At 46.9% G+C, this 14,087-nt stretch overlaps 1 protein-coding gene across 1 annotated transcript in view; it reads left to right on the top strand.

Annotated features, from left to right (window-relative positions):
* The first annotated feature begins 244 nt into the window (after window positions 1–244).
* The window catches only part of LOC143805656 (uncharacterized), a 98,185-nt gene continuing 84,342 nt past the window's right edge, over window positions 245–14,087 (top strand). The window contains exon 1 of the mRNA XM_077285187.1: window positions 245–479. Within this exon, the coding sequence (XP_077141302.1) occupies window positions 303–479 (177 nt within the window). The 5' untranslated portion in view covers window positions 245–302. The remainder of the gene's footprint in view (window positions 480–14,087) is intronic.

Genomic DNA, 14,087 nt, shown 5'->3' with positions numbered 1-14,087 from the left:
TAATGAAGGTAAACCAAAATACAAATGTCCACATATGTTAAATAAAAAAAGAGCAAACTGTACATTTCTTTTTTGCATAACAAGTAAATGAAAAAAAAAAAGTGTTACTAAAATTTCCGCCGAGACATAATACAGAGTTCACTAATTATAGAGTGCCACTTCTGGAAACAAAGTAAATATATGGACATTGCTCAACCCCTTACCAACCATAGTTTATTTTGCTCTGGCGCCACCTTCTGGTAATGACGTAGCATTTTTAAGAAAAATGAAACAACAACCTAGTTCCTGAGCACACTTCAGCTATGTCTGGCTTTGAATGGATACAGAAGCCTTTAGGGTTTCTCTACAATCTATTCCTTAGTATTGTGATTGCGCTGTTCTATTGTGAAGGAAGCGAAACCCGGAACATTCACCAGGGAATACATAAAGAAAGCGGTGAGAGCAATGTACAGTCTGGGCGAGGGACACCCAACACAGGGGTAAGTGCAGCTGTCTGTGAGATCATGTGTTACCACACTGTGTGTCCGTCTGTGGAAGAAGAATCTGAATGATGTGTGTCCAATGTCCAATGTTATATCTGTACGGTGACAACTCTCAGCTTGTAACAGTGGCAGATCCAGTTTGTGTACAGCAGAGCGAAGGTAAACCATAATGTGTAGACAGTGTCGGACTGGGGTGACAAGGGCCCACCAGTAACATTGACTTTGAGGGCCCACTTTTCACCTGTAAACAAATATTACACTACCCTGGTTCACAAATTTACCTATATCTCTATATAATAATAAACTGAGTAGTTTGGTTAGTGAGTGATGAGATGCTGCTTTTTTTCTGTACAGAGTGAATCCACTGAATTATGCCAAGTACTGCCCATACAGTGGGGTTGGGAGCCCAGATCTGCACAGGGGCCCACCGGGGGATTCCCCTGTTACCCTGGGGGCCAGTCCGAGCCTGTCTGCAGATACCTGACACTCCACTTAGTCATATGGAAGGCGATTTAGGGGAAATGGGGTTAGTCTTTATTGTTTCCTGCATGGTACGCTCATCATGGGGTTTCCTGAGATTGTGTTGACAGCTGTAAACATGTCCTGAATATACGGAATTTTGTAAATCATTGGCCCACAATTACTAAAGATGTTGTGCATGATTTGTGCAATAGTTTTTGCTAAATTACTGGCACAAAGGGGCCAATTGTTTATTGTGGTTTTTTTTTGACACTTTTCTGTTTTTGTCTTTTTTGACTGATATTGATAAATCATAGAAACCAATTTTTTTTTCCATCTTTTGTGACTTTTCAAAGTACAAAAATCTGATGTCTTCAGCACTTGTTCACACGTAGCGCTGCATTTGTTTCCACAAATTATTTCTTGCATTTTACAGTAGCAGCAAAATAAATAACATTTCTAACGTCTCATTCACACAATGCATTTTTTTTGTTTGCCTTTTTTGAGATGCAGTAACTTTTTCTCAATGATATCTGCAGCAATATATACCGCTAAGGGTATCACTGCTGGACGTCCGCTGCTGGAGGTCCAGAACAGATATGTTCCATAGGAAGTTAGCTGGATGAAACAGGGATCATTTTTCATACACTCCTGTGCGATTTGTTTTCATACTTCAACAGTAAAACATACAAGATCACATACAGTTTCCCAGCTTTATAATAGAAATGTATCCATAAAAATTGGATGCTAAGCAGTTTTTCTATGTCAGATCCTAATTTTTAATGCAGCCATAGACTTGAAAATTTGTACATGCTACAGTCGCGCCGAGAAAAAAAATAAAAAATCATACCGCACACGTCCGATTTATACGCTTGTCAGCATGAGCTATTAGAGTCAAAATTAGCAAGATCCCATCAAGAAGCATTAAAATGTCACATTAGTCTTCAACTGCACAGCAGATAAATGTGAACTTTTTTTGCTCCACTATAACTGCACAAAGTGTTGAGACTTTTTAAAAATATAAATTATGCTCAAATATCGGAAAATGGCTTACCACGCCTATATTGACAACCTGGAAAGAAAAGTGGCAAAGAGCTTTAAAAAGGTAGAGAAAAGTCACGGAACAGATAATGAATTAGTAAACAAAAACTTAAAAAAAAGATAAATTCATACAAAAGAACAAGTGCAAAATCAATAATAAATCGGCATCAAGGTTTGATGCACTGCAGAGCCGCTGTCAGTCACTGCCGGGGGTGTGGTTACAGACCCCGCTCACTGTACCGATCAGTGACTGTAGCCGCGCCATCACACCTCTGACTCTAAGGAATCATTTTCTTTCCACTAACCAGGCTTTCATCAACAACCTAATGGCTTTAGAACCCTGTTAACCTGTAGATTAACCCCATATTTGCAGTCTAAGGCCGGGATCACACATATGCGAGATACGGCTGAGTCTCGCAGGTGAAAACCCAGCTCTGGTGTCGGCACTCTGGAGCAGAGCGTGCAGCCGCACCGCAATACATGGAGCTGCACGATCCGCTCCGGAGTGCCGACACCAGAGCTGGGTTTTAACCGCAAGACTCGGCCGTATCTCGTGTATGTGTGATCCCGGCATAATAGTGGTTTTTGACATGTCAGGTGCCCTTGATAGGGAAAAAAATGCATTAAAGAAATCCATGAATGTATAGAAAAACTTTAGTTAAAATGCATGGAAACTATTGCCTTTTTTACAAGCTTCATGAAAAAAATCACACGAGAAAACTATAAATGAAAGAATAAAATTTGTTATCTGAAGTTTTCATTTCCTGGATTCCGTAGGCAGCAGAGTATAGGGTTAAGGTTATGAGTCACCCACCAGGGCAATGGGGATATTCGCTACCGGGTCCGGTCGCAATTAAAGGGGTGGTCACGGTGACAGCGACCCGGTCCTTGGCCCTGGGCCCTCAAGTAAAAGGGGAAAGGTCTTTAAAGGAATTTTAATAAAGTTTGTATCTGTGACGCCACCTGTGGTTCTGGGTCAGAGTGGACCGACGCTGCTTAAAGCGGTCCTCTGGGGCGATGTTACTGCAGCAAGGATGGTGACGCTTCCCACAGGTGAAGTGGGGTCCCCAGGGTTCCTGGAGTGTTTGGCAGGGATGGTGAATTCCAGCAAATAAATAGAGGACACAGGGTTACAGTCTTTACCTGGTTTACTGAAGTTCTAGTCAGCCTCAGTCCAGGCTACCGGCAACAGCTGTTGATGGAGTCCAGGCAGCCTGAAAACAAGTGGGAATCACTTTTACAGGCCAGTTTGGGAGCCTTCCACTATGTGCTGGTTTCTGGTCCCTCGCTACCTGAGTTTGTCTGACAAGGTACACTTCTCGCCTGTCCTGGGACAGTACCTGCACGGTAGCCAACTTGAGCCATTTCTCTGGGGTCTCTTTACATGGTGACTCCAGTCTCTGGAATGCTGCTGTACCTCAGGTTTAATGTGGGCAAGTCGCTGTTACTTTCTTGCCCTCCAGTTCTGCCGTGGGACCTATAGTTCCCCACGACTTCGGGCTCCCAATGCCTGGTTTCTGCACTCTATCTTTAAGGAGGCCCAATCGCAGCCCTCCTTTAGCTCTTAGGTTCCTTTGTCCTCCCTCACTCTCTGCTTGTCTGCACCAGACTGTCTAACTCCTCCTCCAGACCAGGATGTATATTGCGGGAAGCTCCCCTAAAACTGGGTTTAGAGCTCAACCTTCTGGCCTGGAGTCAGAAAGTGTTGCATGTACAGCTTCCCTGCCAAAGGGATCCCTCCTGCCTCCAGGCATGGCATTACCCTCCCTGAGAGGAAGGCAGCACCACTGTGGTACCCGAACTCCTGGGGTGCCACGGTTACTTCTCTGATACCACAGAAGTGACAGTTAATTAGCAGTTATTACCAACAAGAATGACTACCACTGTATAAGGTCACGAGAATAAACTCGCATTGAGTTAGTATGCAGCAATAAATATTATTGGGGGGGTGGAATCCTGTGCTGCCTACGGACTCCAGGAAACAAAAATTTCAGATAGCAAATTTTATTCTTTCCTGAACATCCAATGGCAGCACAGTATGGGAGACTTAATACACAATAAAAAGGAAAAAAAAATAAAGGGGGCTAAGGAGCATCTTTCTCTAACACTCTCTTACTGAAGGCTCAGATCACTGTCATTTCTAGTCTTTAATGTTTAATAGAGGTAGACAGTGTTGACCTCATTACAGTTTTGCGTATTTGATCCAGAGGAATATAGGGGGATTTTGCCAAAAATGCTGCTGTGGAGCGTGTAGAATGTGCCTTAACAGTAGGGGATTGAAGTTCTTCCTGCTTGTAGCAAAGGATAATTGAATTCTTCCACCATCTGGAGAGAGAAGCTTTCTTGGCTTTTTGACCCTTATTGTTCCCTTGGAATTGAAGAAAAAGATGCTCATCCATCCTAAATTCATCAGCAAGAAAGATCAGTGAGATTCAAGCTTTTGTCCTGTAAAGAGCCCTATCTCTAAGACTTTGGTGATTGTCTGGTTCTTCGCACTACGACAGGTTTCCTCCCAAAAGTCTGCATTTCTGTGCATAGGATCTTACAGAAGTAAGGTGTCAGAAGGACATAAAGACTTCTTAGCCAGTTTGGCCACTGCTAGATTTACCTTTTGAGGGAGCTTCCAACTGTTCAAAAGCGGCTCAGGAGCATGCGCACATAGGATATGAAGCTGGGACGTACACCCAGATTCAGTCAAAACCCGGAAAGCTGAGCTTCATTGCACAAGCGCGGGATTTGCTGGGAGATTGTGGTGATGTAGGGAGCAGTGACGGGAAGGAATGTGAATGCGATGGGCGTGGAGAATTTCAAAATGCATTTGATTGACTGTGTCCGAAAAGCTTGAGCTGCCCACCCCTATGATTGAAACAGAAGGTATGTGGGGCAACTAAAGTATAAAAAGTGATTTTTGCGCTAAATACTAGGATTTTTTGCTTAAGACAAACATGTTAGTAATGCAATGTGCACCCCTAACAAGACAATGGGAGCAGTTTAATATCAATAAAGGACGTGACAGGTTCCCTTTAATAGCTTATATACAGTCTGTTTGTGAAACAAATAATAGTCCTCAGGAATTCCTAAATCGAAGCCATTAGAAGAGTCAGAATCTGAAAGATCGAAGACAGAAGAAGTAGCTGGGGACAGAGTATTTTTCCTGATTTGTAGTTCCTTCCTTTGCCAGTCTTGGTCTCATTAAACATATCCAAGAATTGTAAGCAAAACTAGAAAAAATGCTTAGATTAAGAAAGAAATTAATCTTCTCTATTTGATGAAATGCAACTATAGCATAATTCTTCTGCGCAGTCATCAAGGAAAGGTTATTGGCAAGATGCACTAGCTCTATCTTAGACTTTCCTTTCCTCTATGTAGGAATGGGAGAAGACTTACACATCTGCAACAAATAACAACTATAAGTATTGGAATATACACAAGACATAGAACACTAGTGTATATAGAAAAGTGTATCCCAATTACTGCTAGGAAGCAACACCAAGCATAGGCATATGCCTTGTCGTGGTAGCCTCTTCCAATGAGAACTAATTTGGGCTGAGATGCAAATGATCTCCATTCTGTCATTATTGGTCCAAATTAATATAAAATAAATATGATGCATCGGAGGCAAGAAAATACACTCAGCCAGTTTCTGTCAGGGTACAGATCCCAAGTAACAAGTATTATATTACACCCACAGAAGATAAGGAAAAGAGAATAGTTTTACGTTACCTAAGAAAGAAAATATTTTAATTGGGGAGAGAAATTCGTAAATGATGGATTCCGCTGAATTCCTGGAAACTGACTCTGTCCAATTAACTATACTTTTAGAAACAAAGGAAAGCATTAACACAAAGACAACTCTATATAAAGGACAAGGCCCTCTGTCATAGCTTTTATGCATAACACTTATAAAGCCAACTAAAATACTAAATTATTAAAGATATACAGGTAGATTTAATTGTCTAAATAATAATCAAAGCAAAGTATAAATATTTACCATAATAGCCTGAATATATTTTAGCCCATACTTACCGGTACATGTACTAATGCAAACAAATCTCACATCAACAGACACCTGATGACAAAAATGGGGATTATCCTGTACCCTCATTGGTGGGCGGTGAGCCCGGCTGCCTGGCAGAGTGTCGGCATGGTGTGCGGCGTCCGTGGTGTGCTCAAAGAGTGGACGCCGCACAAGATTCTCACAAACTTGTGCAGACGCAGATGGGATTTGCAGACATCAAAGCTCTGCTGATGATTGACCTGCCCGCAGGAATGCGTAATTGAAGAGTCCGTCACCGCGAACCTTGCACATGCATCATCGGCCCGCTGTGTACAGGAAATACGCTCACAAAAGGAAAATGGCAGTAGCTGCACTATAATGTTGCGTAGCCCATGACAGAACTCACTTTCAGTCAGCGGGAGCAAGCGCCTTCCATCAATGTTCCCACCAAGATCACTCTTAGGCTATGTTCACACGTTCAGGATTTCCATCCTTTTTTTTTCCTGACTGAAACTGCAGGTCTCTGCAGAAAACGCAGGTGCGTTTTTTGGTGCGTTTTTGGTGCGTTTTTTGGTGCGTTTTTTAGTGCGTTTTTTGATGCAGTTTTGTCTGCAGATTGTCTGTGTTTGACAGAAATAAAGTTTACTGCAGTGGGGGGAAAAAAAAAAAAAAAATGATGTCATTTCCTTGTCCAACCCTTTTCTTCTTCCATCCTCCATTTTGGGACTAAACACCAAAATGAGTGGACGTGTTTTGAATGACAGCGCTCCGCGTTTTGCGCCGCATGCGTCACTGCAGCGCACGCATCCGGGCGCAGAGGACGCAGCAAGTTGCATTTTTGCTGCGTCCAAAATCAATCAAAAAAAGGACGCATGCGGCGCAAAACGCAGCGTTGTGCATGCGTTTTGCTGCGTTTTACTTTGCGTTGTGTGTTGCGGCGCCGACGCTGCGGCGCACAACGCAAATGTGAACATAGCCTAAGTGCCACGTATTTCAGTGCCACGTGCCACGTATTTAAGTGCCACGTGCCACGTATTTCAGTGCCACGTATCACGTATTTAAGTGCCACGTGCCACGTATTTAAGTGCCACGTGCCACGTATTTCAGTGCCACGTATCACGTATTTAAGTGCCACGTGCCACGTATTTCAGTGCCACGTGCCACGTATTTAAGTGCCACGTATTTAAGTGCCACGTGCCACGTATTTAAGTGCCACGTGCCACGTATTTCAGTGCCACGTGCCACGTATTTAAGTGCCACGTATTTAAGTGCCACGTGCCACGTATTTAAGTGCCACGTGCCACGTATTTCAGTGCCACGTGCCACGTATTTAAGTGCCACGTGCCAGTATTTAAGTGCCACGTATTTAAGTGCCACGTGCCACGTGCCACGTATTTCAGTGCCACGTGCCACGTATTTAAGTGCCACGTATTTAAGTGCCACGTGCCACGTATTTAAGTGCCACGTGCCACGTATTTCAGTGCCACGTGCCACGTATTTAAGTGCCACGTGCCACGTATTTAAGTGCCACGTATTTAAGTGCCACGTGCCACGTGCCACGTATTTCAGTGCCACGTGCCACGTATTTAAGTGCCACGTATTTAAGTGCCACGTGCCACGTATTTAAGTGCCACGTGCCACGTATTTCAGTGCCACGTGCCACGTATTTAAGTGCCACGTATTTAAGTGCCACGTATTTCAGTGCCACGTATCACGTATTTAAGTGCCACGTGCCACGTATTTAAGTGCCACGTGCCACGTATTTCAGTGCCACGTATCACGTATTTAAGTGCCACGTGCCACGTATTTAAGTGCCACGTGCCACGTATTTAAGTGCCACGTGCCAGTATTTAAGTGCCACGTATTTAAGTGCCACGTGCCACGTATTTAAGTGCCACGTATTTAAGTGCCACGTGCCACGTATTTAAGTGCCACGTGCCACGTATTTAAGTGCCACGTGCCACGTATTTAAGTGCCACGTATCACGTATTTAAGTGACACGTGTCACGTATTTAAGTATCCACGTATCCCACGAAGATTTTCCATGGAGAACAGACACATCCAGAGATATGTCTGCTCTCCACGGATGCAGCAACACACTGACAGGAGCCATAGTTCCTGTCGGTGTGTCACTGCGCATGCGCGAGCGAGTTTACCGGCGGTCATTGACCCCGGCACTCTCGCTTAACGGCAGTGCTGCGTGGGAAAGTTCAACGCAGCTGTACTGCTGTTAACCGAGACGCCGGAGTCATTGAACTCCGGAACAGTACGCGATACACTGCTAGGAGCTTCGCTCATGGCAGTGTATCGCCGGAGAGCAGGGGATCGGCGTGGGACACTCGTTTTATGGATTCTGCGGACAGGGAGTATGAATTTGGTTTATTATTTTTGGATTTTTTCCTGGAGGATCGAGGGCTTCGCCTACAAGTGTGCTGTTGGTGAGTATATACTCTGTGTTATGTGTTGTATGTACTGTACTGTGTGTCATGTATGTGTATTGTGTGTAGGTGTTTGGTGTAAACTTTACTATTGTGCTAAGTCGCCGGACACAGGGACAACTCTCCCATCCTAATACCGGATGGGAGTAGTAGTCCCATGCGGCGACTTAGCACAATGGTGGCACTAGCGTCGCATGGGGACACGCACACACACACACACATACACACACACACACACACACACACACACACACACACACACACACACACACACACACACACACATACCAAATCAATCAAACGGCCGACACGATCCCCATGCGACGCTATGCCTCCATGTCTCTCCGCCCACGCACTTCCGGCCCCGCACTTCCGCCGGCTTCCCCGCACTTCCTGCTGCAGCGGTTCTGCACATCAAACCGCAGTAAAACACGCAGATATATTTTTGATCTGCGTGTTTTACTGCGATTTTGACCTCACAATGGAGGTCTATGGGTGCAGAACCGCTGCGGTTCAGGAAGAAGAATTGACATGCTCCTTCTTTTTTCCGGGAGCTATTCAGCACGGCTTTTTTTTAAAATTTCCGGACCATGTGCACAGTGTGTCCTGTTTTCCATAGGGTACAGTGTACTGTACCCTGCATGGAAAACAGCTACGGAACCGCAGCGGCAAAACCGCCGCGGTTCCGCGGTAAAAAACGCACTGTGTGAACATGGCCTTAGTATAATAAGTGAAAATTAGATTAGAGATCGCATTCAAATCATCCTTAAAGGCATCAGAGGACTATCATAGATTGTCTTTCCATGGAGCAGAGAAAATAAAGACACAAGGTTAGTTTCTTCACGTGACACAATATAGTGGTAGTCATTCTTACTGCTAATTGTCTCTTCTGTTGTATCAGGGAAGTAATCTTCACCCCATACTGTGCTGCAATAGGACGTCCAGCAGACCTAAGTTTGTTTTCAGCAAGTGCTTCAATTCCAATCATATTTTTGCATGAACACGCAGTGTAGAAATAATGTAGTACTTTACCACAATTGTGGTATAATTTACCATTGGCTCTGTTTGCATAATCAAGCCCTTTATTGTCTTGATTACCATGACAAATACTGGATAGCTCAACCTCTGCTGATTCAGACAATTAGATAAGGACATGTGTAGTGGCTAAGGGTACTGTCACACAGTGCAATTTTGATCGCTACGACGGTACGATTCGTGACGTTCTAGCGATATCGTTACGATATCGCAGTGTCTGACACGCAGCAGCGATCAGGGATCCTGCTGAGAATCGTACGTCGTAGCAGATCGTATGGAACTTTCTTTCGTCGCTTGATCACCCGCTGACATCGCTGGATCGTTGTGTGTGACAGCGATCCAGCGATGTGTTCGCTTGTAACCAGGGTAAACATCGGGTAACTAAGCGCAGGGCCGCGCTTAGTAACCCGATGTTTACCCTGGTTACCAGCGTAAACGTAAAAAAAACAAACAGTACATACTCACATTCCGGTGTCTGTCCTCCGGCGTCTCAGCTTCTCTGTGGAGCGCCCCACACCGCCGCAGGGCCGAGGGGTACCCGGAGCCGGGCCTCTGAGTCTCAGTGCTGGGGTTGTCACGGTGGCTAGACCCGGTCCGTGGCCCTGTCTGTCAGTGGGGGACGTCCGGTGCAATAAGTGGTGTTGTAACGGTGCAGTTGTGGGGTGCAGGTCGCGGTAAATAATGAGGACACCAGGTTGCAGTCTCTTTACCTCTTTACTGAAGGTTTTGGAGACCTCAGTCCAGAGCGCTGTTAACTGGGTTGTCAGAGACCGGCCGGTCCAAAGGCACATCAGGAGTTCTCTTTACAGGTGGGAATCAGTGTCTACCTTCTAGCGCTATGTGTTGTAGTTCTTCCCTGCTGAGCTCCCGGGATAGTCCTCACAACTGTTTCTGTCTGTCTCTGATGTTCGCTTTCTCCGTCCCCCAGATGATATGGTAGGACGCACCCGTATGACGGGGTAGGCCTGGAGTTCTTCCGGGACCCTAGAGTCGCCCCTCTCCCACAGCTGCCTCCGTTGTCTGCTTAGGTGTGAAGTGAGACAGCCAACCTGTAATTAGCTGTCCGGCCGTGGTTTGCAGTAGTACTTAAAGTCTCTTACTTGCTCGGCGTTCCGGCCACCGACTGTTTGCGCCTCAGAAGGATGTTGCCTCGGTCTAACAGCACGACTCCTTCTGGTTCTAATTCCTCTTTACTGTATTCCCGTTGTTCACTGGTTTGTTCTGCTCTGAGGAGTCTGCCAGGATCCCATCCCTGACAGGTCCTCTCACTAGCTCTTCCCAGCTACTTCTCCCTGTCTTCCTGTCCAACCCCCAGTTTTACCAGAGTTGTGAGGAGTGGCCTACTAGATAGGACCACCCCCCCTGGTGGCCGGAGTGTGAAGTGTGGTGTGAGTGTACCTGGTCAGAGAAACTCCTTAGTGCAATCAGACGTACCATAGCTCCCCATAGTGGCGGAGCCACAGTACTGCAACAACCAGGACTCTGGGGTGCTGCACTCCCCCCCGGTTAAATCCAGTACTCCGGGACTGGGAAAACAAGAACAATAATACATGTTAACAGGAAACACACAAATTTTTGAAATAGCATAACAATTGAACATAACTATGCTTCCCTTTACGGGAGGTGAGGATTCTTGAACGTTGCAAAAGTTAGGTCATGCACAGTTTATGACTCTCAGTTCAGTGGTTGAAACAGCGGGGACCCCGGGTAAACAAAGGGGTCCCCCTTATGAAAGTTTTTGAGCAATTCACCGTCCATTACTCTAGTGTCCATTTAAAAACCTGTAACAAAAAGATATGCATACAAACATTTTCAATTAAATAGCAGCCCTTATCAATACCTCCAAGTTTTGTAGCGGAGGGGAGTTTGATTTTGAGTGCTGCGTGTGGACCTTCGCAGCGCAGGGGTTGCTATTGGCCTAACAGGGCCCGCTATGCTTGCTACCGCTGGTGTAGTGCACTGTCTTCTAACTACACTTCTAGTGAGTCTGGGTAGCACTGGCAGGTTGGGGCTCTCAGAGCTGCGGTTATCAACAGTGGGTACAGCAGATTCACTGATAGCAGAGGGAGGATTTGCCGGCTCAATGGTTGGCATGGCTTCATCAGGTAAGGCTTGTTGAGGTAGCGGGGCCAGATGATCTGGTACCACCATCGTTTCTGGCGGGTCCGGCTGTTGAAACATTATGACAGGTACCACGACGGCTTGGTTTATCTGAGTCCAGGACTGGGGAAAGTCACCAAGGACAGTATGGAACATCTTCTCCTTTTCCACCGGCGGGGAGATTTCTGGGGCCGTGCCCCTCTCTTTTAACTTATCGGGGCAGACCTTAAGGTGATCCCTGGATACCGCTGTCGAGGTCTCCCCTCTGTCCTTGCTGATGAGACAGACCTTTGTGTTGTCGAAGTCGGATGGCAGGATGGTATACGGTTCTGCTTCCCATTGGTCATCGAGCTTGTGTAATCTCCTCTTTCGTTTAAGTACTTGCTCACCGGGTGACAGGGGAATCGCAGGAGCGTGTTGGTTGTAGTCCCTTTCTTGCTTCTGCCTAGCCTGGGCGAGACTTCTCTCTACACACTCCTGTACTTCGCGGTACCTTCGCTGCCTTTCTGCATCCCAATCTGCATCCGGCGAGGTATCTTCGGGTACTAGGACCCCCTTCCAGATCAACGGGTAACCGACTAGACCTTCCTCGCATCAGGTACGCTGGAGTACAGTTGGTGGAACTTACTGGGATGTGGTTGTACATATCCACCAAGTCAGGCAACTTTGTCGGCCACAGGTTCCGTTCCTCCACAGGCAAGGTCTTAAATAAATCGATTACTACCTGGTTCATCTTCTCGCACATCCCGTTGGTTTGAGGGTGGTACGGTGTAGTTCTGATCTTCTTACACCCGTACAACTGGCAGAATTCTTGGAACACTTCCGCTTCGAATGCAGGCCCCTGATCAGTCAGTACTTTCTCTGGGTAGCCATGGGGCCTACAAAAGTGCTGCTGGAAGGCCCTGGCGGCAGTCCTAGCTGTTAGATCCTTGACAGGCACAACCACCAAAAACCTGGAGTAGTGGTCCACGATGGTAAGGGCGTAGATATAGCCCGACCGGCTAGGTGTCAGCTTCACATGATCCAGCGCAACCAGTTCGAGCGGCCGTTTGGTGATGATAGGCCGCAGGGGAGCCCGTTGACTGTCACGGTCCTTCCTGCGCAGACTACATGGACCACACTCCCGACACCACTTCTCAATGGTTCTCTTCATGCCAATCCAATAGAACCTCCCTCGGAGCAGCTTCTCCAGCTTCCTCCATCCGAAGTGTCCGGCTCCATCATGGTAGGCTCCCAGAACCATGGGCGCATCTCGCCTTGGCACCACTATCTGCCACACCAATTCATGAGTACGTGGGTCGATGCTCCTCCTGCACAACTTGCCATCATGGATAAACAGTTTGCTTCTCCCCTTCCACAGCTGTTGGGTTTCTTGTGGATCATCTGGGCCAGGGTGCAACCCAGCCTGCGTCAAGAGTTCCTTCACCTGACGGACCGCGGGGTCACTATCCTGGGTTTCTGCCCATCCGTGGTGGGGCAGGGGATTCAGCGTGGCATCCGGTTGGTTCTTGTGCCTGTTCTTCACATGGTGAGAGTTCTGAGTGGCTTTGGGGCGATGGAAGGCAGGCAGCTCCACCTCTTCAAGTGCCTCCGGGTCTTCTCCCACTTCTGGTAAATTGGGCATTCGGGACAGAGCATCGGCATTGGCATTCTGGTGTCCTGCCCGATATTTGATGGTGAAATCATAGTTGGACAGCCGGGCCATCCACCGCTGTTCCAAAGCCCCGAGTTTGGCAGTATCCAGATGCGTTAGCGGATTGTTGTCCGTGAAGACGGTGAATTTCGCGGAGGCCAGGTAGTGCTTAAACCTCTCTGTCACTGCCCAGACAAGGGCAAGGAATTCCAGTTTGAAGGAACTGTAGTTGTCAGGGTTCCTTTCCGTGGGACGGAGTTTCCTGCTGGCGTAAGCGATCACTCTTTCTTTGCCTTTCTGGACTTGAGACAGCACGGCTCCTAGTCCCAAATTACTGGCATCTGTGTACAGCACAAACGGTTGGTCGTATTCGGGGTAAGCCAGTACCTCTTCTCCCGTCAGCGCCGACTTCAAGCAGGTGAAGGATTCCTCCAGCTCCCCGTTCCAGTCAAAGGGGGTGTTCTTCCCCTTGGTCTTCTTTGGTTGGCCCACCAACAGGTTTTGCAAGGGTGCGGCCTTCTTGGTGAAGTCTTTAATGAACCTCCGGTAATAGCCTACCAGCCCGAGGAACTGCCGGACTTCGTGGAGGTCACTGGGCTTTGGCCAGTCCTTGATCACTGTGACCTTGTCGGGGTCTGGGGCCACTCCTTCAGCGCTCACCACATGGCCCAGGTACTGCACTTTAGGTTTCAGCAGATGACACTTGGACGGTTTCACTTTTAGGCCGAAGTTGGACAAGGCTTCAAACACCTCGGCCAGGTGCTTCAGATGGTCTTCGTAGGTTTTAGAGAAGACTATGACGTCATCCAGATATAGCAGCACGGTTTCAAAGTTCAGGTGTCCCAGGCAGCACTCCATCATCCTCTGGAACGTTCCGGGAGCATTGCAAAATCCGAAGGGCA

Source organism: Ranitomeya variabilis, chromosome 2 (assembly GCF_051348905.1).
Source record: "Ranitomeya variabilis isolate aRanVar5 chromosome 2, aRanVar5.hap1, whole genome shotgun sequence".
Classification (NCBI taxonomy): Eukaryota; Metazoa; Chordata; class Amphibia; order Anura; family Dendrobatidae; genus Ranitomeya; species Ranitomeya variabilis.
This window is presented reverse-complemented; position numbering and strand designations above follow the sequence as displayed.